The sequence below is a fragment of the Aspergillus welwitschiae genome (assembly GCF_003344945.1).
Source record: "Aspergillus welwitschiae strain CBS 139.54b unplaced genomic scaffold BDQ94scaffold_22, whole genome shotgun sequence".
Taxonomy (NCBI): Eukaryota; Fungi; Ascomycota; class Eurotiomycetes; order Eurotiales; family Aspergillaceae; genus Aspergillus; species Aspergillus welwitschiae.
Window position 1 is genome coordinate 302711 of NW_020798716.1, and position 22126 is coordinate 324836.

At 51.9% G+C, this 22126-nt stretch overlaps 7 protein-coding genes across 7 annotated transcripts; 1 reads left to right on the forward strand and 6 right to left on the reverse strand.

Moving 5' to 3' along the window:
* Positions 1-561: 561 nt before the first annotated feature.
* Positions 562-2394, forward strand: BDQ94DRAFT_56421 (PDK/BCKDK family protein kinase). The gene is made up of 4 exons (XM_026776064.1): positions 562-815; positions 915-1063; positions 1124-2115; positions 2180-2394. Exons 1-4 carry the CDS (start codon positions 704-706, stop codon positions 2241-2243), a joined length of 1317 nt encoding a protein of 438 aa, XP_026624774.1. The 5' UTR covers positions 562-703; the 3' UTR covers positions 2244-2394.
* A 1121-nt stretch (positions 2395-3515) lies between these two features.
* BDQ94DRAFT_56438 (uncharacterized protein) lies at positions 3516-4318 on the reverse strand. The gene is made up of 2 exons (XM_026776065.1): positions 3933-4318; positions 3516-3799 (listed from the first exon to the last, which is right to left on the reverse strand). Exons 1-2 carry the CDS (start codon positions 4174-4176, stop codon positions 3564-3566), a joined length of 480 nt encoding a protein of 159 aa, XP_026624775.1. The 5' UTR covers positions 4177-4318; the 3' UTR covers positions 3516-3563.
* Positions 4319-5290: 972 nt separating this feature from the next.
* BDQ94DRAFT_160438 (SKN1/KRE6 family beta-glucan synthesis-associated protein) lies at positions 5291-7539 on the reverse strand (the record flags this gene model as incomplete). The annotated part of the gene is made up of 6 exons (XM_026769218.1): positions 5291-5342; positions 5398-5875; positions 5937-6459; positions 6497-6613; positions 6675-6855; positions 6929-7539. The coding sequence occupies 6 exons, from the start codon at positions 7537-7539 to the stop codon at positions 5291-5293; spliced, it is 1962 nt and encodes a 653-aa protein (XP_026624776.1).
* A 3191-nt stretch (positions 7540-10730) lies between these two features.
* On the reverse strand, positions 10731-11693 carry BDQ94DRAFT_171824 (uncharacterized protein; the record flags this gene model as incomplete). Its single annotated transcript, XM_026771834.1, has 1 exon — positions 10731-11693. The coding sequence occupies one exon, from the start codon at positions 11691-11693 to the stop codon at positions 10731-10733; it is 963 nt and encodes a 320-aa protein (XP_026624777.1).
* Positions 11694-12247: 554 nt separating this feature from the next.
* Positions 12248-13153, reverse strand: BDQ94DRAFT_146598 (uncharacterized protein). The gene is made up of 2 exons (XM_026766856.1): positions 12730-13153; positions 12248-12647 (listed from the first exon to the last, which is right to left on the reverse strand). The coding sequence occupies exons 1-2, from the start codon at positions 12974-12976 to the stop codon at positions 12388-12390; spliced, it is 507 nt and encodes a 168-aa protein (XP_026624778.1). The 5' UTR covers positions 12977-13153; the 3' UTR covers positions 12248-12387.
* A 290-nt stretch (positions 13154-13443) lies between these two features.
* Positions 13444-15283, reverse strand: rpL3 (60S ribosomal protein uL3). Its single transcript, XM_026766857.1, has 6 exons — positions 15236-15283; positions 15129-15160; positions 14983-15040; positions 14754-14910; positions 13980-14653; positions 13444-13919 (listed from the first exon to the last, which is right to left on the reverse strand). Coding segments are annotated over exons 1-6 (1179 nt in total). The 5' UTR covers positions 15238-15283; the 3' UTR covers positions 13444-13663.
* Positions 15284-15648: 365 nt separating this feature from the next.
* cyc8 (putative transcriptional corepressor Cyc8) lies at positions 15649-19913 on the reverse strand. Its single transcript, XM_026766858.1, has 9 exons — positions 19117-19913; positions 18829-19032; positions 18686-18768; positions 18447-18626; positions 18302-18394; positions 18090-18246; positions 17795-18039; positions 15847-17739; positions 15649-15768 (listed from the first exon to the last, which is right to left on the reverse strand). The coding sequence occupies exons 1-8, from the start codon at positions 19289-19291 to the stop codon at positions 16300-16302; spliced, it is 2577 nt and encodes an 858-aa protein (XP_026624780.1). The 5' UTR covers positions 19292-19913; the 3' UTR covers positions 15649-15768; positions 15847-16299.
* Between the last annotated feature and the right edge of the window lie 2213 nt (positions 19914-22126).

A 22126-nucleotide genomic window follows, 5' to 3' on the forward strand; every position in this document is an offset into this window, starting at 1 on the left:
GGGCAATACAGATCTGCGAGGGTAGCAGCAGCAGCGCAGGCGATTCACGGAGTATTTGAGCCCGGACGGTTCCTGCTTTTCCCTATGACCGGGTGGTGCGATGGGCAAGATCCAAAGAGTGGCTCCGAATCGGCAGAGGAAATAGCAACATCCTCGGCCAAGCACGGGATCGCAGACGGCAACTGCCCCCCACCAGCGCACGTGACCAGTGACTCCCCGGGAATCGCGAGTCTCCGCAGCAGCCCATCCAAAAAGAGTCATCCTCCACCGGTCGCTCCTGCCCACTTCCCTCCGCCCGTGCTCTCTTTCCTTTTTCTCTCTTTTCCCCAAACTAAAGATCTGGACCTTCTTGGCTGTTGTTGTGATTGTTGTTTGCTATCCATATTACCCCGTGGAGGCTCACCCCCCCGGTGTTTGATCCCCTTATATATCTCTCTGTCTCTTGCCCGCCGAGTTCCTAGTTTCTCTGCGAGGCACCATTCCGGGGATCTTCATACCGCCCGCCGTTCCGAGCTCGTCTGCGAGCGGAGGTGTCCCTCAACCTCGGTAGTCCTTCTCCCACTTCCCACTCTCCTCGACTGTCACAATTGACTGACCAAGTATTCTACCAGCTGCTCTCGATCATTTGGAGCACTTGTGGAATTCATATTGGTTGTATCGAGTGCTATTCCAGGCCGTCTGGCCTGATCCTCGCGTTGACATCATGTGGAAGCCGTCGGAGAGCCTGATGAACACCATCAGACATTATGCCAGCTTCCCTGCAACTGGTGTCTCTCTCCGGCAGATGGTGCAGTTTGGAGATAGACCCTCCACAGGTAAGTCTTCTTCTTCTCAATCGGAAGCCCTCTCGCTCTTCCAACTCCTCGAGTCGAGTGACCACCGCCCGCTAACCTCGTGATCTTCTTCCGCACCAGGCACCCTCTTTCGCGCCTCACAATTCCTTTCCGAAGAACTCCCAATACGCCTCGCTCATCGTGTTCAGGATCTTGGAGAACTTCCAGATGGACTCAGTGAAATGCCATCTATCAAGAAGGTCCAGGACTGGTACGCACAGTCGTTCGAGGTATGACTCATACTCGCGGGAGTTGGTTCTCGGGTGGATGACTGACATGTGATAATGTAGGAAATCATTAACCTCCCCCGACCTACTCTGACCCAGGAAGTCAAGACTCGTCTGCTTCGTCCGGGGAGGCTCAACGGAGGCACTTCGAGGATCCTCTCCGAAACAACCCAGAACCCTAGCATCCGTGAAGGACAATATCGGTCGTCTCCCTCGTCCCTGTTGAATGGCAACGGCAACGGTAAAGGCGCCGCCGTGGGCCGAAGATACTATGCTCCATCTGACGACCACGGAGATTGGCCGCCAGAACTGAATGATTACAATGAACGCTTCGCCAAGACTTTGCAGCACATCAAGCGGAGACACGACAGTGTTGTAACTACCGTGGCTCAAGGTATTCTTGAATGGAAACGAAAGCGTCAACGTCTGCAGATTGATTCCACCGTCCAGTCCTTCCTCGATCGGTTCTACATGTCTCGGATTGGTATACGAATGTTGATTGGTCAACACATCGCCTTAACAGAACAAACGCATGTGCGACAACCAAACTATGTCGGTATCATTTGTACGAAAACCAATGTGCGCGAGGTGGCCCTCGAGGCTATCGACAACGCTCGCTTCGTTTGTGAGGATTACTATGGCCTGTTTGATGCTCCCAAAGTGCAACTTGTCTGCAAGGACGATCTGAACTTCATGTATGTTCCGGGTCACTTGTCCCATATGCTCTTTGAAACCTTGAAGAACTCCCTGCGTGCTGTCGTGGAAGCCCACGGCGCAGACAAGGAAGCCTTCCCGGTCACCAAGGTCATCATCGCAGAGGGCAAAGAAGACATTACCATCAAGATTTCCGATGAAGGTGGTGGCATCCCCCGTTCCGCCATCCCCTTGGTCTGGACGTATATGTACACTACCGTAGAGCAAACTCCTAGCCTGGATCCCGATTTTGACAAGAGTGACTTCAAGGCTCCCATGGCTGGCTTTGGGTACGGTCTGCCAATTAGCCGACTGTATGCTCGCTACTTTGGTGGCGATCTGAAGCTGATCAGTATGGAAGGGTGAGTGCCAAGTTCCCGCGCCGGCATTATTGTGAACGAATCAAGGCCACTAACCAGACACTAGGTATGGCACGGACGTCTATCTCCATCTTAACCGACTCTCTTCGAGCTCGGAGCCCCTGCAATGACAATTACCAGTCATGAGGGATGGTCGCGTCCGGTTCTCCACTTCCCACCGACTGCATCCTTTCTACACGGAACCGGATCCGCCACCATCCCAAGGATTGACGCCGATGAATATTCAAAGCGCGCTTATGCGCAATCGGGAAGTTTCCGAACGCAAGCAAGTTGGAGATGCAGCAATCCTGCTCAACGCTGAGACGCGTGGATAAGGTAGCTGCAATTTGCTTGGCGCTTACCCTCGCCCAGTCGACATGCTCAAGCCGACGCACTAGACTGGGGTCATAGTGGGGACAGAACTTCTAGAGAACTATACGCCACGAAACCTTGTCATACCATGGCTCAGCATGTGACGTGGTCGGCCCCCTTGCAGGCCTTGTGGGTGGAAAGGTGCTACTACCATTTTGAAATTTGTTGAAAAGTGAAGTGCTGGCATCCCCCATGTGTTTTGGGAGGATATATTGAGATTCAGGCCGAATAATGGTCTACTAGATACCCTTTTGGTACGATGGATCCGCATTGGAAGACACAGACGCTCATGCATTGATTGAGTCGTATTTTGGAGATCTATCTATACACCACTATAGATGATTGGGCGCCTGTGTCTGTATTCTTCCTTGGACCGCCATCTTTTGTTGCTTGTTTGCTTGCCCTTATTTATTGTTACTGATTATCTTGCACGTTATGCATGAGTTGCAACCCTCCTTGTATAGTATGTTTTATCACGGATTGACGGAATATGGTATGGTATGGTTTGGATAGGATTTGTATGTACACAAACGCAGCGCTGCTGAATCATTGAATTATTGTTGAATATACAGACAGACCCAATATCTGTAAGAAAAGAAAAGCTTAGCATCTAGTCAGTACGTACTACTACTATAACCCCTCAAAACCCCCTCCTTCTCTCCCTCTCCCAATATGACGCCGACTGCTGCAAACCCCTGCCCCCTCTACCCCCCCTCCCCACCCGATCCGGCGTCCCCATCCTCCCCTTCATCTTCGATGCCGACGCAGACCCAGACCCAGAAATAGACCCCGACCCCACCGACGCCGGCGACGACTGCATCCCACCAGCACCAGCACTTACCGATCCCCCTCGTCCCGCCCGCTCCATCGGCCTCCTCCACCCCGCATCATCCGTCTCATGCACATCCACCACCTGACGCGGCACAATCATCGCAACCGTCGACGAAGAAGCAATACTGCTCGTACTGGGATGCTGCACCGTGAACCGGTCTGCGCGGATCGAGGCCGCGGATTCGGGGTCCTCCGGGGCAAGAAGACGGGATAGGAAGCGGCGGCGGGTTTGCGGGAGGGTCTGTACATTAGACATTGTCCATGTTAGTAGTCTTGGTGTTGTTGGAGGGAGGTACCGGGGGAGGGTGGGATAGTCTCACCTCCTGATGCGCCAACGCCTGAATAGTAAGTAATTCCCTATCTAAGAGGACGCATAACGCGGCGTGTCGGTCTTCGCGGAGTCGAGTGCGTATTTGGCGTTCTTGATCTAGGGTTGTTTGGTAGAGAGTTGGGCCGAGGTGGGGGGTGGGGGTTGTTGGGTATGCTGTTCCCAGGGTTAAGTTGTTAGTGGTTGTCGTTTTTTTCTTGTTTTTCATCGCGTGGTTTGGATGGTGGTAGGATTAAGGCGATTGCGGGGTGCTGTGCTGCATATTAGGGGAAGAGGGGGGAAAACTTACTATACCCCATTATACCCGAGTGAGGCCGTGATGATTGTAATGAGTACTCTACTTGCATGTCGTCGTCGTCATCGTCATCGTCGAGATCGCGATCTAATGAGTCTTGGTCGTCTTCGACTCCTTCGATGTAGATCTGTTCCGGGTAGTCGCTTTCGACTTCTTCGTCCTCCTCGTCGTCGGCGATCACGATGGGATCTTGTTGGCGACGGCCGCGGTTGGGAGGGGGGATGTTGGGATTGAACATTGTTTTTTATTTCTTTTTCTCTTCTTTGGTGAGTTGAGGGACTGGTGGTGGTAATTGAGGTGTGCGGAGTATGTATGTGTGTGGTATATGCGCAGAGTGGGTATTGTTCAAGTCGCTTTCTTTAGCATGTGATTATGCTTTGATGCGTGCTGATAGGAATCACGGGGGGATGATTGATGACGGTTGAACATGTAAGCAAAGTCGCATAGATGTAGAAAGTGCAGAAAGTATGCTGGTATGCTGATAGACAGAATGGATTGTGCTGTGTGCTGTGTGATTCGTGCTCAAAGTATTCGGTAGAGCGACACGAGCTCCGCAGCGTGCATACACTGTACAGGTCGAGCTTCCGAGCAGATCAGACGATATGAGCGAACCGAAGGTGACAGAAGCTGCACAAATGGCAATTTGTAATAGAAGTAGTGTTCAACCCCGTCCGGCAGGATCAGACAAGTCAAAACTCCCGTCACGCTGGGGTTGCAAAAAGAACTGGCGCGAAGCTGTTGAAGAGAGAGAGGAAAGAGTGGAGAGGATGACGATGGCGGAGAAGGGATGGGAGTAGCGCGCGGCTTAGTCACGGGGCTGCCCTACATGGCGGGTTGACAGGTCACTTTTACGAACCGCTTCACTGCGAGGGATACTATCAGTCATGATCAGATGGTTCATTGGTATTCACTTCTATCAAGTATCTCTATCTGCTCGACCATTACTCACTCAATGCTCGAACAATCCACTTCCATCCCACGTTGCCTGCCTCCCAATCACTCAAAATAATTCTCCAATCCTGACAAAGCCACTACACTTTCAAGCTAAAAGCACAAACCATCCCAGCACCACATGGCAACCGGGTAAATGCGAAGAAATCTGCATAGATTACAAGTGAAGATAAAGATGCGATATGTCAGACCCCAAACCACCAGCTCGAAGGACGAAAAGACGCCGTCAACGCCAAAGGATAATGCCGCTAAAATGACTCGCAAGCGCCTATGACCGGCACCATGGGCATGCCAGTAAGCCGTGCGGTGTTTGTATCATGAAGACCGGCTGAAACTGATCTGGTATTTCCAGCAACGCTAGGTAATGCTCGAAGATCGAATCCCGCGTTCCGTCGAAAGAATTAGCACCCGTGCATTAATGAGTTCGTGGGCCAGTCGTAGCCGGCTTCATCCCTGCTATGCATTAGAAAACCCTGTGCTGCAAAGTCCAGAGGACGGATACACATACCATGTTGTTACGTTGTTGTTATTGTACGCTTCTGCGTGGCTGGCAATATACTCGGTCGTCTCATAGCCTGGTGGATCGCAGGTGACACTGATGTTGTCCGGATCCTGGTATATGCGGATATAATCAAATCTCATAATCCCAGGCATCAAGTCGCGGATTGTGGCATTTATTGGAGCGAAACTCCATGCCATACCCAGGTTCATAACTATCGACATCGGCTCCATGGGAATCATTCGCTGTCCAACGTTGCCGTTAGGACCAATAGCTCGCCCGTCTAGGGTCCAGGTCTTATCCTGGCCCACGAACCAGGTCACGTTGCCTACCGCACCCGGGGTATACTCGAACGCATATACCTGGTACTCGGTCCCATTATACCAGCGATTGTTGAGGTTAGTCAGGCCAGACATAGCCTGCTGATACGGCCCGCCTCGATAGGAGTTGATCTCGGTGATACGAGGGTCGTACACGGCAGTGTAATCTGCAGATTGTTAGATCAGGGATTGCCAGGCGCATGCTTGTCAGCAACGTCAGTCACCTACCGTAGTCAGGCATGTACCAGATGTCGAATGGCGCCATCTGTAAACTCTGGGACGCGGTTCCGATGTATGCGTTTGGGTTGTTGTTCAGAGGCCCTACACTGGCCTCGATCACGTCGATTTCTGGGGCGCCGCGGGACTTGCCCGGGGTGGGATGATCGGCACCTTCGCAAGTGCACGCCGGTAGACGCATGCCGGGAAGGAAATTGATACCATCTGGAGAACTTTGGTTAGGCGTAATGCCTGCGTCGCATCCGTCCCAGTAGCTGTATGGCCACGTGCCATCCGTGGTCGCAGCATAGCCCGGGCGGCCTAGGTTGCCCATCGCCCAGAACCCAGGCCAAAATCCAGATACATCCCCAGCTCCGGGTAGGGAGATACTGGCTTCCAAGCGTCCACCGGAGAAGCACAGCTTATTCCAGCTTTGCACCATTCCCGAGCGGTAGCCAAGCTCATGGTTTGTAAACGCATCGAAGCGAATCTCCAACGATCCATCTTTCGTCGTGACCGCATCCGGGTCATACCACTGTCAATCGGTTAGTCATGATATATTGATGAAATACGATATCAGTACTAGCCTCTAGGTCCTGCGTCACACCATACCAGAAATTCATGGCCTGATAATAGGCGTCATCCCCCTCATAAAATGTTCGGCCAGGGGTCTCAAATTCGTCGGAAAACTGCTGGCGGGTCAATGACCATTCACTGTTGTAGCACACAGTATCTTCTCCCAGTACTCACTACTAACTGCCATTCCTTGCCATCCGCTGTCTTCTTTGTCATTGCCGATTCAGGCGTGTCCGGGTCTATCAATCCGGTCCTCAGGTTGGTAAGGCCTGATCGATCCCCAACGTCAAGGCACAGAGTATCGGCCGGGTCACATGTCGGCACGTATTTTCTATCTATCCCACCCAGAGCAGTTCTAATGGCCCATCAGTATATTTGCAATTGGAGCATGGCACCGAAATCAAATAGCCAGGACAGGAAGAACTCACATCACTGGGTAGGCAACAAAGAGCACTACAAAGCCCACTGTCATGAGGAGCAGCCCACCCAGATTAATCAGACCCCGTTTGTTCCATACATCGCACACTATGTCCTTGTCATTTGGATCGGGATTGTGCATATAGTCATCCTTCTCAACATCCTCCGGGAACAATAATAATCCTTCTGTTGGCATTATGTTGTACTTTTCCGTCACTGTTTGGGTGTTCACGTCATCCCCTTCACTTTCTGCACGCGACGGTGCCCGCGAATCTTCAAATCGACTGTACAGGTAAGCTCTGGCATCATAGCTGACCGCCTCTGAGCTCCAGCTCGTCCGTCGCGAGGACCGAATCGACAATTCGGGAGACCGCAGTTCCTCTCTGAAGCGGTAGGGCCGCGGGGGTATTAAGAGCTCAGTTGATTCCTGGGGAGTGGGCGAGCCCCATGTCGTCGGGAACGTGGCTTCAGAGGTCGACTGCACCATGGCGGGGGTCAACGTCCGCCCCATCTGCTGGGGCGGTACTGAGACGTAGGGATCATCGGAGTCGGCGAATGGGTCATGTTGGCCCGAATTGACACGGATGTGAGGTGTCTCGCGCAAGATCGGGTCTTCGGACATCCTGCGAAAAGAAAGTCCGCCTCGAAGAGACTGGACTGGACGGCTTTTTATCCTAAGTCTGAAGCTCAATGGTGCTTATGCAGATTGGGTGTCAATGAGCGATTACCCAGTATACCAAGATCCCTCCTAGCTTGCTAGATCACACTTCCTCCACTTCGCGTCCTTTATGTTCCACCTGGTCAGGCAGGTGCCCACCCTCTGCAGACCAGATACTTCAATGCAAGCTCAAGTGTGGTTAACGAAGGTTGTCAAATCCTGCTTAGTAGTAATGAATGAAAACACGGACGCGCGACAGATACTGGGTGTCACAATGCGATAATGAGAGTGAAAGTGGTTTTCTGATGTCCAATTATATCCTAGAGCCAGTGCATAGAAGCTGGACACGAGGATTGATTGACTTCACGCAGGGACTGAACTGAGGCCGGGATGAGATCTCCAGATCCTAAAGGATTGTGGGATGAGCGACAGCAAAGTAATTGTGCAGATAAGGAGTGGTGAACCGCTGAATCGCTCACAAGCCGACGAATATCGCGGAGGCAAAATGCAAGAGAGTGAAAGAAAAGATAAAAGCACGCGAACTGGAGTCCAAGGAAAGCTGGGTGACAGAGGCAGCCGTTACGCAGGGTTCAAGGAAGGGATGGGCAGCGCACGAAGTGAAGAGAAGAAGATGAAGGTGGAAAAGAGCGAGAATGGGAGAATGGGAGAATGAGAGAGATGAAGGTGTGCGCAAGCCAGCGTGTGAACAAACAATGTCAATCCCCTCGAGTGGGCAGTCGGTCCTACATGCATGGATGAACCCAAGCTTTTTCTTCCTTATTTTTCCTTGAATTTCCCCTTTTTACACCCGAATGGAATCACCTTGATTTTTCTGCTGGGTGACGGCGGCATTACAGCTGCAGGAGGGGTTAATTACAGGAGGTGGTCTGGGTGCAACGACACGGTGGAATGCATTAATCAATGTTAAGAGTCTAAAATCCCTGGTGGGATTGCAAGGCCCCGGAAGGGCGGCACCTGCATGGATGCTGCCTCGAATTGAAGTTATACTGCATCCCCGATCCCCGTCCGTGGCTGCGGTCTTCCTTCCAATAATGTGATGAGCTGCTGCTGCACATGGGGGGCACATCACCACGTATACACCTGATTACGCAGTCAGTACGGAGTTTACACCTGATGAAAGGTTCAACTTTTCCCCAGCAACCCTTTCATGACAGGTGAAATTCCTGAATGCTGGGAAGGAATCCGGTTGCCCTTGACTGGCGAGAATGACGGGCCCTGAACCATGGAATTCCAGATTGGGCCGAAAATAATATCCATCTCGGGCGCATTAGTCCTGTTGGGGACTAGTCCGTACCAGGATGGAACGGCCACTAGTTCCCAAACAGATAACTTACAGTAACTTGCAGTTGCGCGAACTTCATTTAGCGCCGATCATCTGGTATTGTAACTTGGTAACAAACACGCCTGAACTCTCTCCTTCCCGCATTCTTGCCGCCGTTGGCCATTGACGACTGCATTCCATCTCTCCTGGCTGCCTGGATTATAGTCTTTGAGGATATAAGACAGGCAGCAAAGAATCGCCAGGTTGTCCCCTGTTCAATTGACTCCTGCCCTGGATAATCCAACCTTATGATATCCCGTTGCCAGAGCACTTACGAATCTCTGCTAGTTATCGGCCCGGACGGGAGTGCTCAGCCATTGCCGATGGGTGGACTTGGAAGCCGCACTATTTCCGTCAAAGGGATATATTATCCAACCTAAATTCGCTACCCTCGCTGGCTATAAGGTTGATTCTAGAACTATCAGCCCGACTGCCCAATACGTGTTGACCAGGCAGAAAGTCAATCCAGCCGCTGACCACATAACATCGGTCCATCTTGGTCCAATAGATCCTGTGAAACATACTATAATAGAGACTGGGGCTAATCCATCCAGAAAGCAGCTGGCTCATTGGCGATGTACCTGCTTTGGTCAGCTAGGCGCTGAGGATGGATATTTAGATCTAGGTTTATCATCTATCAGTCCTTTGTAAGTAGAGGTGGGAAGATCCCCCGTATAGCGCTAGGAACCCCTGGCCTGTGCTTTGGCGGCTATGTAATTCGCATGGACCACATTCCTTTAATAGTCAGCCAACTCATGTGAACTAAAATCCAGAGCTTTCAGGGTGTTTGATCAGTAGCTGCGTTTGCATCCTGAAATTGGAATTATATTGGTGTGTAACCCAGACCAGCCACCAACACGTCAGCTCTGGTCAGGTCTGGCACAGCCAGATCAGGACTAAAGTTAATCCAGCAAGTAATGGCTACAACGCCTTAATGAGCCATTGGGGCAGTTATCAAATATGCTCATGATTATCTCTCTAATTTCTAGTCATGGTGGGAGCAGAGAATATTGATTCACTACTGAGGATGCGAATAGTGTAGTAAATGCATCAGTCTAACTCCGACTTCAATGATTTAACACAGATATATATATATGTGTGTGTATACTAAACCATTATCAAATCCACTCAACCTCATCGACCACAGAACATTTGAACCATACTAAATACATCAATCTGTCTATTACGCAACAATGCTATCACATACTTTATCGGGTCGACCAGTGTGGCAGATGCCAGCACACTTAACTACTAGTAGTACTGACAAGACGTAGAAACTTGATATTTCCACCAATTGAAGCCGGCAAGATATATTACCGGAGTATATCATATTGATAGCATGATCCCAACCAATACACCAGTCCCTGACTACTTCAATCCCACACTGCATGAACCTAGTTGGTTACTTGGTACCTCTACTAACCCTCCCCTAAGTCGAACTAAGCTCAACCTACTACTACCCATTATTACTGAAAATTGACCGGACCTGAAAGACTGCTTTCATTGAACACCTCCATGGTAGATAATATATACATTGTAATACATACAGCAACTTTCCATGTCCTTCAGAATCTGAACCCCAAGTCCACCGAAACTATCAACAACAGTTTGCATAGAACCTCAACTCACAATCACCAGTTCTAGTCCTTCCACCTAAACCGACAACCGAATCCTCTCGAATCTCAATAGATACACCTCCGTCAAATAGTTCAGAACCACATACTTCCCATTGCACCATTGCATCCACCATAATCACCTTCACCCTTGAGTCCAAACATCGAATCGTCAGTATCAACCCCTCAAAACATATCAATCAATCAATCACCACACATTCAGCAGCAACAGCACCACCACCACCACCCCCATCACCCCACCCCTCAACTCTAACCTCATCGTCATCCCCGACAACCGACCATCCCATAACCGCCACATTAGCGACCAAAAACTCATCAAACCTCTCCACCACACCCCTGGAACACCCCTCCACCACACACCGAAACCTCCCCTTCACCCTCTCCTTCAAACAAACCGCCGTGCTCAGCATCTGCAACGACCTACTCACCCCCTGCGGCACCCTCGCCCCCCTCGACGCAAGATTAAAAACCAAATACCAGATATCATGGCCCCAAGGAATCGCCCTACACGCATACCGCCAATTGTTCATGAGTGCATCAAAACCCGGCCACGAGATGGTGCAGACCCTGTTATTGTCCATCCTTTGGGGCTGTCTGACGAGGGGCATACAGAGGATTCTGGGCGGCGTGATGTACTTCGTGTTGGGGTCGGCGGCACTGTCGTAGAAGAAGAGATTGTCGATGTTGAGGGGTGACAAGGGCATGGGGGTGGGAGAGCTTGGCCGGTAGCCGATTTGCAGGTCGTGAAGGAGGTACAGCCGGATGTAGTGCGCGTGGCGGGTGATGAGGGAGTAGGTGGCTTGGTTGGAGAAGGCGTAGTGCAGGGCGATGGGGTCGCGGAAGGCGAAGATGTAGGAGGTGGGATTGGCGATGATGGTTTCGATGGGGATTGCGGTGCTTGTTGGTTGGGCGTTGTTGGATTGGATGCAGATTAGGGTGCCGTGGGAGTTGATGCAGATGAGGATCTCGATGAGAGGGGCGGGTTCGGGTTGAGGTTGAGGCGGAGGGGGCATGGGGATTTGGGATTGGGGTTGGAATTGGTTGTTCATGTTGTTGTTCATGTTGTTGTTCATAATTTGGTCTAATGTAGTTGTAGTGTGAGGTTCCATTGGGTGTCCCATTGGATTATTGTGAGGCTCCATTTTGTGTATGGTTGTTGTAGTGAGGATTCTATGGTTGAGGTTGAGGTTGACGTAGGGTTTGTGTGTATGTTCGTATGTATAAGATTAGAAAAGGACGAGTAGAGGACGAAGACGAAGACGAACAGGAGAACGAGAGAGAGAATCTAAAGAAGAATATAAAGTCCTCATCCAACCATAGAGGGGGCATCTTATATAGCACTTGACTATACTTGATCTAACACATCTCACTGCCATATAGGGCATTGTGTTTATAGCCGTGAATACGCCGCTATGCTCGAAAGATTACCCGGGTGTCAATCAATCCGGTGCATCATGACGCAGTTTCTTTGGCATAATGAAAAGATTCACTTCGGCGTTGGCCTTCGTAACACCAGTCTGCACATTGGTGGCGGGTTGAGCAGAGCTTGATGCTGTTATCTGCATATAGATGGCTGGCCCAGTTATACTAGCTACGCTAGCGTGCAAATGGCGCTAAAGGTCAGAGGGGTGAAGTGAATGAGCGTTAGGGCCGTGACACTACTGCACGTAGGCGCTTCTAAAATGCATAGAACATTCCCAGATAGTCATATTAGTATTGCTTATATCAACTTGAGTAACGTTATTTCTAAGCATAAAACTGGCCTGATATCACAGCGCTCTCACATAAGTCATCTTCTCATTATCCTACTTCCAACATCACCCATGAACAACCAACCTAGGTCTCAATAGCCTTAGCCCTCAATCCAACAACCAAGCCCTCTGTCCCATCCAGCGCCAAAACAAAGTACTCCACCCTCGACCTCGCCACCTCAACCCGGTAGACCTTGACAGCCGCGCCCTCCTCATCCCCAACGGCAGCCCTGACGGCTCTCACCACCCCGGCATACTGATTTCTCGGGTCGAACGTCGAAAATGTCAAGGTCTCGATGGAGTTGGAGAGGTCCGCATCTGGAGAAACTAGGTTGGAGAGAGCAGCTGTTATCCCATTCCACATTAGCTTTCTGTCCCAGTAGACAACATCCAATAGATATGTATATAGTCTAACAGGCAGACTCACCAGCATCAGGCCAAATTCCACGCTCTGCATCAGGCCATTTCAAAGCAACTGGTTCAAATGGCTCATCTGTTTCGGAGACGTAGAAGGCGTCGACGGAGGTGAGGGGCGCGGGGACGCGGACGTTGGTGTGGATGGTTTGAGTGCGTGGGGTGGAAGAAGTGTTGCCTCGTTGGGGCTGAAATTGGCTGGCATTGAGGTCGGCGTTGGCCTTGTTCAGGAAGGACATGTAGTCGTTGTCGGAAGACATGGTGCGGTTGGGAGGAGGGGTGATGAATGTGGTGTTGGGTGCTGGTCTTGCGGTTGTGAAGATAATGTAGGGACTGCGTTGGAGACAAGATTGAAATGAATACTGGTGGCAGCGGTGCTGGTGATATGACCGAGTAAGTTGAAGCGGTTGTTGGAGCTGGAATGAAGAGGGGCGAGCAGAAGATGTTGTGGAGGAAATTGAAGCCCAAGGCACGATGGGATCAATGACGCAATGGCCAGTGCGGCTGAGCGGCCAGCGGCGCAGACTTGCGGCGGTCATCTGATTGGTGCTTAAATGGACAACAGAGGGATTAATTGGATGGCTTCTAGAAGGATGGAGTGGAACAGGGACAGACAAGCAGCCAGTGAAGAGGTCGAGGGGCGATAGCTGTTGGACGACTCCTTGGTCTTGGTGGTCTTGAACGGGATAGGTCGACCCGATCGTGGAAAATTTGCATCGGAGTCTACGCACACACCATGCCTTGCCTACTAGGCGGAACCCCTTATGAAGATTCTTCTGAGGTCTCCTCGATGCCGTGCAGAGATTCAAGGCAGATAAGATAAAATCCAACACATTATTATTGCTACGTAAACTACCGTGACACCATAGGAAAAAGTGAAAGGTATTCTTCGCTTTTATTGAAACGTAATATAATTTGCACTACACCGAACCATTGCCATAAACACCTTAAGCGGAAGTCTCCAGGTCCTTCTTGAGGGTACCCATGAAGGCACGCTTCTCCTCGGGGGTCTGGAAAGCACCGTGACCGAACTTGGAGGAGGTATCGATCCACTTGAGCTCGATCTTCTCGGTGGCCCTGCGGCTGGTCTGGGGGTACAGGGTCTTGCGGAGGGTCATGACACGCTTCTTAACACCGGGGACGGAACCCTTAAGGAGAACGAAGTCGTTCTTGACCTCACCGTAGTGAACGAAGCCACCCATGCTGCAGAAGATTGTTAGCGTCCAAGGTCTTTCAGTTTATTTTAGAGAAGAGGCTACTTACGGGGTGATCTGCTTCTTGGAGATATCGAAGTCAGTGGAGGCGTTACCCTCGTCGGAGCCCTTGCCAACACGGAAGACCTTGTGGTTGCAAGAGGTACGGTGGTGGTAACCCATCTGACCAGCACGGGCAACAGTCCACTGGACGTGGTTAGGGTGCCAGGCACCGATACAAGCGACCTTACGCAGACCCTTGTGAGTCTTACGGGGAAGCTTCTTGGTGCCCCAACGGCTGGTGACACCCTGGAAACCGTGACCCTTGGTGACGGCGATGACATCGATCATCTCGTCCTTCTCGAAGATGGAGTCGATCTCGATGGGCTTCTCGAACAGGTTGCGGGCGAAGTCAACCTTGTCGGCAACGGAGCCACCGTTGACCTGGATCTCCATCAAGTGGGCCTTCTTCTGCTTGAGGGGAGTCTTGCGGACTTGGGTGTGGGCGAGGACACGGACGACAGTGCAGTACTTCTTGATGCGCTCGAGCTCGCGGGTGATGGAAGCACCGTTCTCCTCGGCGTGCTTCTTGGCGTACTTGGTGAAAGCCTTCTTCTTGCTCTTGTACCAGTTCTTGTAGAAGCGGCGCTTGACCTCGTCGCTCAGGTGCTCAGCCCAGACGGTGGTGAGAGAGCGGAGACCACGGGGAGTCTCAATGTAACCGACAACACCGACAGCGACAAGCTATAAATCAAGATATGTCAGTCATTGAACAGATCCACAATCGCCAGGCCAGAAAAAGATTTTTTTTTTCTGCCTTCTTCCTACCAAGGGGTCCACGTACGGGAGGAGTCTCGATGACGGTAGCAGCCTCGACAACTTCCTTCTTGTGCATCTTGGCACCGGGACGGTCAAGGTCACGGACGACGGTGGTCATACCGGCCTTGTAGCCCATGGTGGCCGTCAGGTGGACGGGCTTCTTGGGGTCATCCTTGGGGAAGCTGCCGAACAGTTCAGTATATGTCCATCAAACTCCGATTTTTGCGTCTCGTCTTCGCGGGCCAAAAACTAACCTCTTGACCTTTCCACGGTGGCGGGCGGCGCGCTTGCGGGGGAGGTAGGCAAGAGAGCCTGTCGAAATCCAAGTCAGTATACCATCCACACACAAGACCTCGAGATTCCAATATCGTTTGAGAGGTCGCAAAGTAGGTTGACGAACCGTGCCGAGGCGCTTCGTACTTCCGGTGACTCCTGTAAAATAAATTGAATTAGCGACATTATTCCTTGAGGTCAACAATTATCATATATCGCAGCAGGACGACTTACATCTTGACCCTGTTGTCGTTAGTCGTCGAAGTGGTGAGTGAGAGTGTCTATCTCTGAGTTTGCCGAAAGTCGTATTTTGCACGCTTAACGAATGTGGGCTGATCTAAGCGAAGTCTTGGCGCCTATTTCCCATTCGGGTTAAGCGACCCTGGGACCGAGACCTGAGTTCCTTTCTGCCTCAGGCAGCACAGCCCACGGTCACGAGGTTCCTTTGCGGTCGGGCGAATCACCCGGTCGGCAATTTTACCAGATCCAGTGCTCTCCTCCCAGCGTCTGCGCCATTGCCCTACTTAGGGTAATCTATTGCGCGCCCATCCACAATGCTGGAAAGGCCATCCATGCGCCCTATAATTACAATGCTTTGGCGGGAACCTGCTGCTGAACTTCGTTGGCCAACGAAACACGGCAGGCTGCAAGGCTGTACGATTCCTGACGGAAAACCGTTCGACCTGGATTTGACCCGACATCCACCGGAGTCCCAGACCCAGAATTAAACGCCCCCGTAAGGAGCGTCCCCACGATTGAAACGCACGGTGAGACTTGGCGCTAGTAGCCTCCGTTGACGCTCGCCGCGTTCATCGGCAACGTTTTGGCTGATCTCCCAGTCTCAGTTCATTCTACTTGTCTTGACTACCTTCATCGTTGCCATACATGCGAGAAAAATCATCATCCTTGAAAGTGGAGTAGAATGTAGATCAGTGTTTTGGATTTCCGAACTGCCCAGGGCAAGTATATCACCCAGCAGAAAGTACTCATTCACAGACACGCACACACACACAATTGAATAGAACTTTGGAAACAAACGACCATCAAGACCGCCCCTTAAAATGCCAATCCTACAATACAAACAAGCCTGGGTGGTAAAACAGTACATGAACGGAACTGCCACCGAAAGTCGGAAAAGAAATATATAGACGAATTCAAGGAAACAAGAGGGGTAGCAAACGAGGGCAGTGTGACTTCTCATGACCAAAACTTTCATTCGGACTCTTCTTTCCTTGAGCCGCGTTAGACCCATCAATCCACCTCACATAATACATCAAGTGGTGCCGCACCACAAGCTTCTAAACCGCAGATTCCGGCTTCGCTGGCGTAGGGGGGTTGCCAGCACTCAGAACACCATTGCTACCGTTGTTGCTCGATCCAGCAGCATGAGGGCTTCCCTTCACCACAGCACTGGCTCGTTTCTCATCATCGTCGTCATCGTAGTTTTCGTCCACGTCCATCTTCCGCGCCGCGGGCTCATGTGCGGGAGCCTGTTCGCCGCGCGCAGGCTCCTCCTTCACCTGGACCGGGGCAGAAGAGGGACCCGACGGCGGTCCGGTGGAAGGCGCTGCAGAGCTTTCGGCCATAGGTGGGAGACTAGGGCCAGACGGGTGAGGGGGCATGTGCTGGATAGAAGGCAACGTAGGAGGGTGGTGAGCCGCCTCAGAAGGATGGTAGTTCTCGTTGACGCGACGCTGGTCCTCACGGCGGATTTCCGAAGAACTGCGTCGCTGCATCTCCCCGGGGGACGGCATACGGTTTGGAGGAGTGACACGACGAGAAAGCTGATCGTCGAGGCGAGCACGACTCTCTTCATTGGCGATCTTCTTGGCAGGTCCAGCCTCCGCCTCCCACTCTCGGCCGCGCTTCATGGCCGAACCAGGACGTTCTTCACGCTCGCGAGCGGCAGCCTCAGCAGCACTAATAGCAGAGGCCGGAGGAGGAGCACCGCCAGCAATGCCGGCAGGGAGACTTGGGCCATGGTGATACTGCTGGTGGGGGTACGTAGAGCCGGGCGATGAAGGCCGTTCATCACGCAAGGGTCGAACCTCAGTGGGTGGGGTGAACGGGCGATGGTAGGGAGGCAGAGCGTTTGCTGACGCAGGGCCATTTGGAGCACCCGGAGCAGCGGGGGGGCCGGGAGGAGCGGGCGGCAAGGGGCCACGAGTAGCCGGCGAGAAAGCAGTCGCGGCAGCAGCACGATCGAGGGCGTTAGGTGGGGGGTTGGCAAGCTGAAGGCCATGGGGCTGTCCGTAAACACCCGGGCCGGTAAGGGTAGTCTTCGGGGAGCGGGTGGGCTGCGCACGCATAGCATCGGGGAAGCCTCTTCCGGGTTCTTGTCGCGGGCTTGGTTGCTGTAGAGAGGCGGGAGCACGGACGGTGTCACGGTGGTCAAAACCATTGGCGGCTTGTGCCTGTGCCTGGGACTGGAGTTCATTGATGCCACGGTTCCAGTCAGCTATCTGTCTTGGTGGAGCGGGAGCCTGCGGGGGTGGACCACCGGTTGGCGCTGGTGCACCCCATTGAGGCGCCGGAGGCGCTCCTACGCCCGGAGCTTGATAAGCTTGGGGATGGACATCTTGCGGTTGAGGAGCGGGAGCGTTGCCCTGACTGGAACCGGACAATTGGCTTTGAAGGAGCTGCAGGCGCGCTTTGATATGGACATTGGTCGGGTCGAGGTCAGCAGCCCGACCGTACGCATCAAGCGCGTCCGCAATCTGGTTGTTGCAAGACTCGTACTGCTTATATATTAGCCTTTCCACCAGCCGACTCACATTGGATATGAACACTCACCAGAGTTCCCAGATCGTACCACACTTCGGAAATGTAGGGGTTCAAACGAATAGCACGAGAGTAGGCATCCAAAGCATCGCGGTACTGATTGATCTGGTAATAGAGCACACCAATCGAGCACCAGAAAGTCGGGTTCCGACCGTCTCGGTAAACGGCTTGCTGATAAGCTTCATAGGCCTTGGGGTACTTGGCTTGCGACATGTAGCAGCGACCGAGAAGATACCAGCTTTGGGCATCGCTGTTGTCTGATAGGATATGAGCGGAAGAAATGCGTAGACCGATGCAAGGAACCTACCTGCGCTGACAGACTTCTCAAGGAACTCAATAGCCTTCTCCTGGCTAGTGTAGTTGTTGCTTTGTTGATGGAACAGCCACCCAAGCTGTTGCAGAACCTTCGCATGGTTGGGATCGCGGTCCAGAACCCGCCGGTAAGCTTGCTGCGCAGCTTCGAACTGCAAGTTCGTTAGTCATCATAATCATTTTCTTCGGTGATCAGAAATCCCATACATCCTTCTGCTGCTCATGGACATGGCCGATCTGGAACCAGATGTCCTCTTCCGTCAACGGGCGAGGCGGGTCGGCAACGATATATTTGAAACACTGAACGGAATCAGCACAAGAACGAGACGGTATAGTAACCTTCGGAACATACCTCCAAACTCTGAGTGAACTTCTGCTGCTGCTTGTATATTATTCCCAACCTGAAGTAGATCTCATTGGCCTTTTCGAAATCAGGGGCCATGCGCATGACCTGGGAGAAGGCTTCTTCGGCGTGGTCGAGAGAGCCATAGCGATCGTAAAGGATACCGATGCCATACCACAACTTGGGCTCCTAGGAAAACAATAATGTTAGCCATTACTCTCGCATGCCACGCGTACATCTTCACTAACCTTGGGATCGCGCAAGTGGTACAGAGCCTGTTGGTAGGAGGTATACGCCTCTTGCAGATTATCCATCATCAAATGACAATGACCTAAGAAGCGACTGTTGTTAGCACACTTAAGAACATGTAGACGATACCAGCGTCAAGTACCTAAACTGCCCCAAGTTTCTCCACTGGTCGGATCCAACTTGAGAATATTCTGAAGATACTCAATCGCCTTGGGAAACTGTTCCTTTGTCCGCAGAATACACGAGATCGCATTCATCGCGGGAATTGACCACTGGTTGTGCCGTAAAGCTTGCTCGTAGGCGTTCATGGCACCATCCAAGTCGCCGATCATTTCGGTGAGGTTTCCTGTGCGGACACTGTCAGTAGCCGTCGCTTTGCTGAACGGTCGGCGCGCTCTTCTAGCGAGACGCAGATCCGCCATTTACTTACCAATCTGAAGCCAAACCTGCTCATTGAGCGCGGCGATCTTCTGGGCAGTACTCAAAGGAGGGCCTTTCTGGCTTTGAGACTGCAACGGCATGTGACCATTGACCTGGGGGTGAGCTGCGAGATGGCCATGGTGAGGGGTGACGCCTCCCGTGGGAGACGGTTGGGTATGAGCCATCGTGGCCGGTCGGCGTTGACACAGAACGCGATATATCCAGGTGTTGACAGAATGAAGCTTTTAGCTCGTCTTTGCGACACAGGTGATGCAATGAGCGCCCGTGTCACTGAGAGGTCGCACAGTCCCGATGGACGTAGTCGCGCAAACCAGTCACCCAATGATGTTCAAATGAAGCGCGACCGCGTCCAGGAAAACGGTTCCCAAGATAACTGCCGCGCTAGCGAGTCTAGAACCAAACGTCGTCACGACGACAGGGTGTAATTGAAGGAATGCGAAACGGGACGATTCCTGGTCGCTCGTGGTGAGGTAGATGCTGCGAAACTCGAGCGGCAACGAACGTGCAGGATCAATCAAGTCCAAAATGCAGGTATATGGCTGGGGACGGAAAGGAACAAGCGTGTGGAGCGACAATCAACAACTACGGGGAAGGGGGCAAAGGATTGAAATGGAAGAGGCACGAGTCAGAAACAAGCAAGATGAGGCAAAAGCGGGCGGGAAGGCTGAGAGAGTGGGAAGATAAAAGTGAGGGATGGGGGGAGTGGAATTGGAAGACCAAGGGCCAAGCAAAGGTCAAGTTACGGGGTAGGGGAAGCCAAAGCAGAAAGAAAAGGGAAGAAGAGAGAGAGGGAAAGGGAAGAAAAGAGAGGGAGAGGAAATGGGAAGAGAGGAGGGAAAGGTCGAGGGGCTGGTGGTAGAGGGCGAAATTTGCCAAGCGGCGCTAGTGGTTGTGCAGCTCTCCAGCAGTCAGCGAAACCAAAGGAAAGCACGGAAAAGCTGAGATGGCGGTCGTCCGGCGCCAAGCCGAAGACAGGCAGCTTTACGTCCAGGAACGGCCTAGCGGGTGGGGACAACCTGGAGTCGTGTCCGCGGGTATTTACAGTTAATATTTTCCGGGCGCCCGGAAACTCAGGTGAGCGCCGGAGGATGCATTCACCCAAGCTAGATACTCTTATAAGCATCATGCAGACCACGGCACCAGTGAGATAATAATAATAATGATAATAACAATAAACAAAACTGACTTATATAAAAAGGACTATGGACTCGCAAAATGTTTTTATCCACATCATTGCCTATTATTCCATATATAGCTCTCCACTTTGAACGAATCTATGTATGGCCCTTTGATATGAAGCGATCGCCTGCTCAAGGGCGGATTAGAATGAGACGGCGAGGAAGACGCCGAAAAAGAAAGGTAGGATAAAAAAAAAATGACTGATGACGCAAATATATTTTGATACACGCGACATCTATATGTATCCCATACTAACACCCACCTGTACTTCACGCGTGCTAGGTCATGGGAAGTTCCTAACTGTCTACATCACACTGTGTCCCTACTTTTAGTTTTGTCGCTTCTTCTTCTTCTCTCTCTCTCTCTCTACCCCTACAATGAGGGGGTGAATATTGCAGTGTGATTGTGCTATGGACAAGGGTTTAGCGTCATGTTGGCAGGTGGGGCGGATGTGATAGTTACGAGTTAAGTTAAGAGCAAATTTAAGAAAAGGGAAAAAAAAAAAGTAAATTTTTAGGAAAATGAAACGAATTAAATTAGAAAAAGTGGGAAAAAATAAAAATGAGCGACTATGAGCAGTAGCCTCAAATTGACTAGAGTGGAGAGAGAAGAAAAGAGGGGGGCCACACACTACGGGTTCAGCGAAAGGTTTAGTGGGTATGGAGTCGAACCGCCCCGAAACAGGGCAGTGTTTGACGAGGATGCAAGCGCCGGAGCCAGGAAGGCACCTCCAGGGATGGATGGAGAGGGAGGGGGTGTGGTAAGTCTAGCACGAACCCCCGGTTGTGACTCGCCGATGGGGGCCTGCAGGTGGGCCATGGAACCTAGACCCACCCGGACTGACCTCTCTTCCCCGTGCCCATTTTTATTTCTTTTATTTATTATTTAATAAATTAGTGCCATATGTACGGAGGGCCGCCAATAATTCCTGACTGCGGCTGTGGGGCCCTCAACCGACATGCTGCGCTACCTGACTGGTGTATGGCCATAAGCTCAACCACCTAAGCTCCCGGCAGCCTAGTCAGGCATGAGGCGTACTCCACACTCGGACCACCTGCAAAGTCCAAATGTTGCAGTCCGCCCCCCCTCTCAGTCTGTCTGTCTCTCTCTCCCCAATGGCTCACCCAGAAACGGCTTGCTTACTGTGCCCTCCCTCGGTGCCGGACAATACATGCACTTGCGTACAGATGGAGTAGGAGACCCCCCTCTACTGTAATGATGAGTTCACGCTCCCAATGCTCGGCCCCATGGTCTTGCCGGCGGCACCGCGCAACGACAGCTGGGTTCGTCAACCAATAAATAACCCAGGCCAAATTATCTCCCCCCCTCCCCTTCCTTCTATCACAGTAATCCCTTTCTGCGCTAAATCAAAGTGACCAGGTGCCAGTGCACCCAGCCAATCCTGCATCTTCCCGGCTATGCTCAGCGGTCTGCAGGCGCCTCGATTGCCCACATTTTGGGGAGGGCAAGGTACCGAAGAGATCAAACAAAGAGAGAATTTAGGTTTCCCTGGAACTTCATTGTTAATCTGTTTTTGTGGGAGAGGTGACGCTTAAACCTAGTATTTGCTAGAGCAGGGTAGCGAATCGGGAGGGCAAGTTGCTTTTTCCTCAGTTTTCGCCCCTTCCGTCATGGCTCGTTCAGAGGCTTCAGCCGCGGGACTGCCGCAGCGGCAGGCTTATCTAAGCACTCTAGGCCAGATCCCACGCATGGGAAATGCCACCTACCGGCACCAGCCACCAGCCACAGATTCTTAACGGATTCCTTTGAGTGGGCCGTTCCCGATGCTGATCCGTCGGCTTGTTGGTGTCGATGATCTT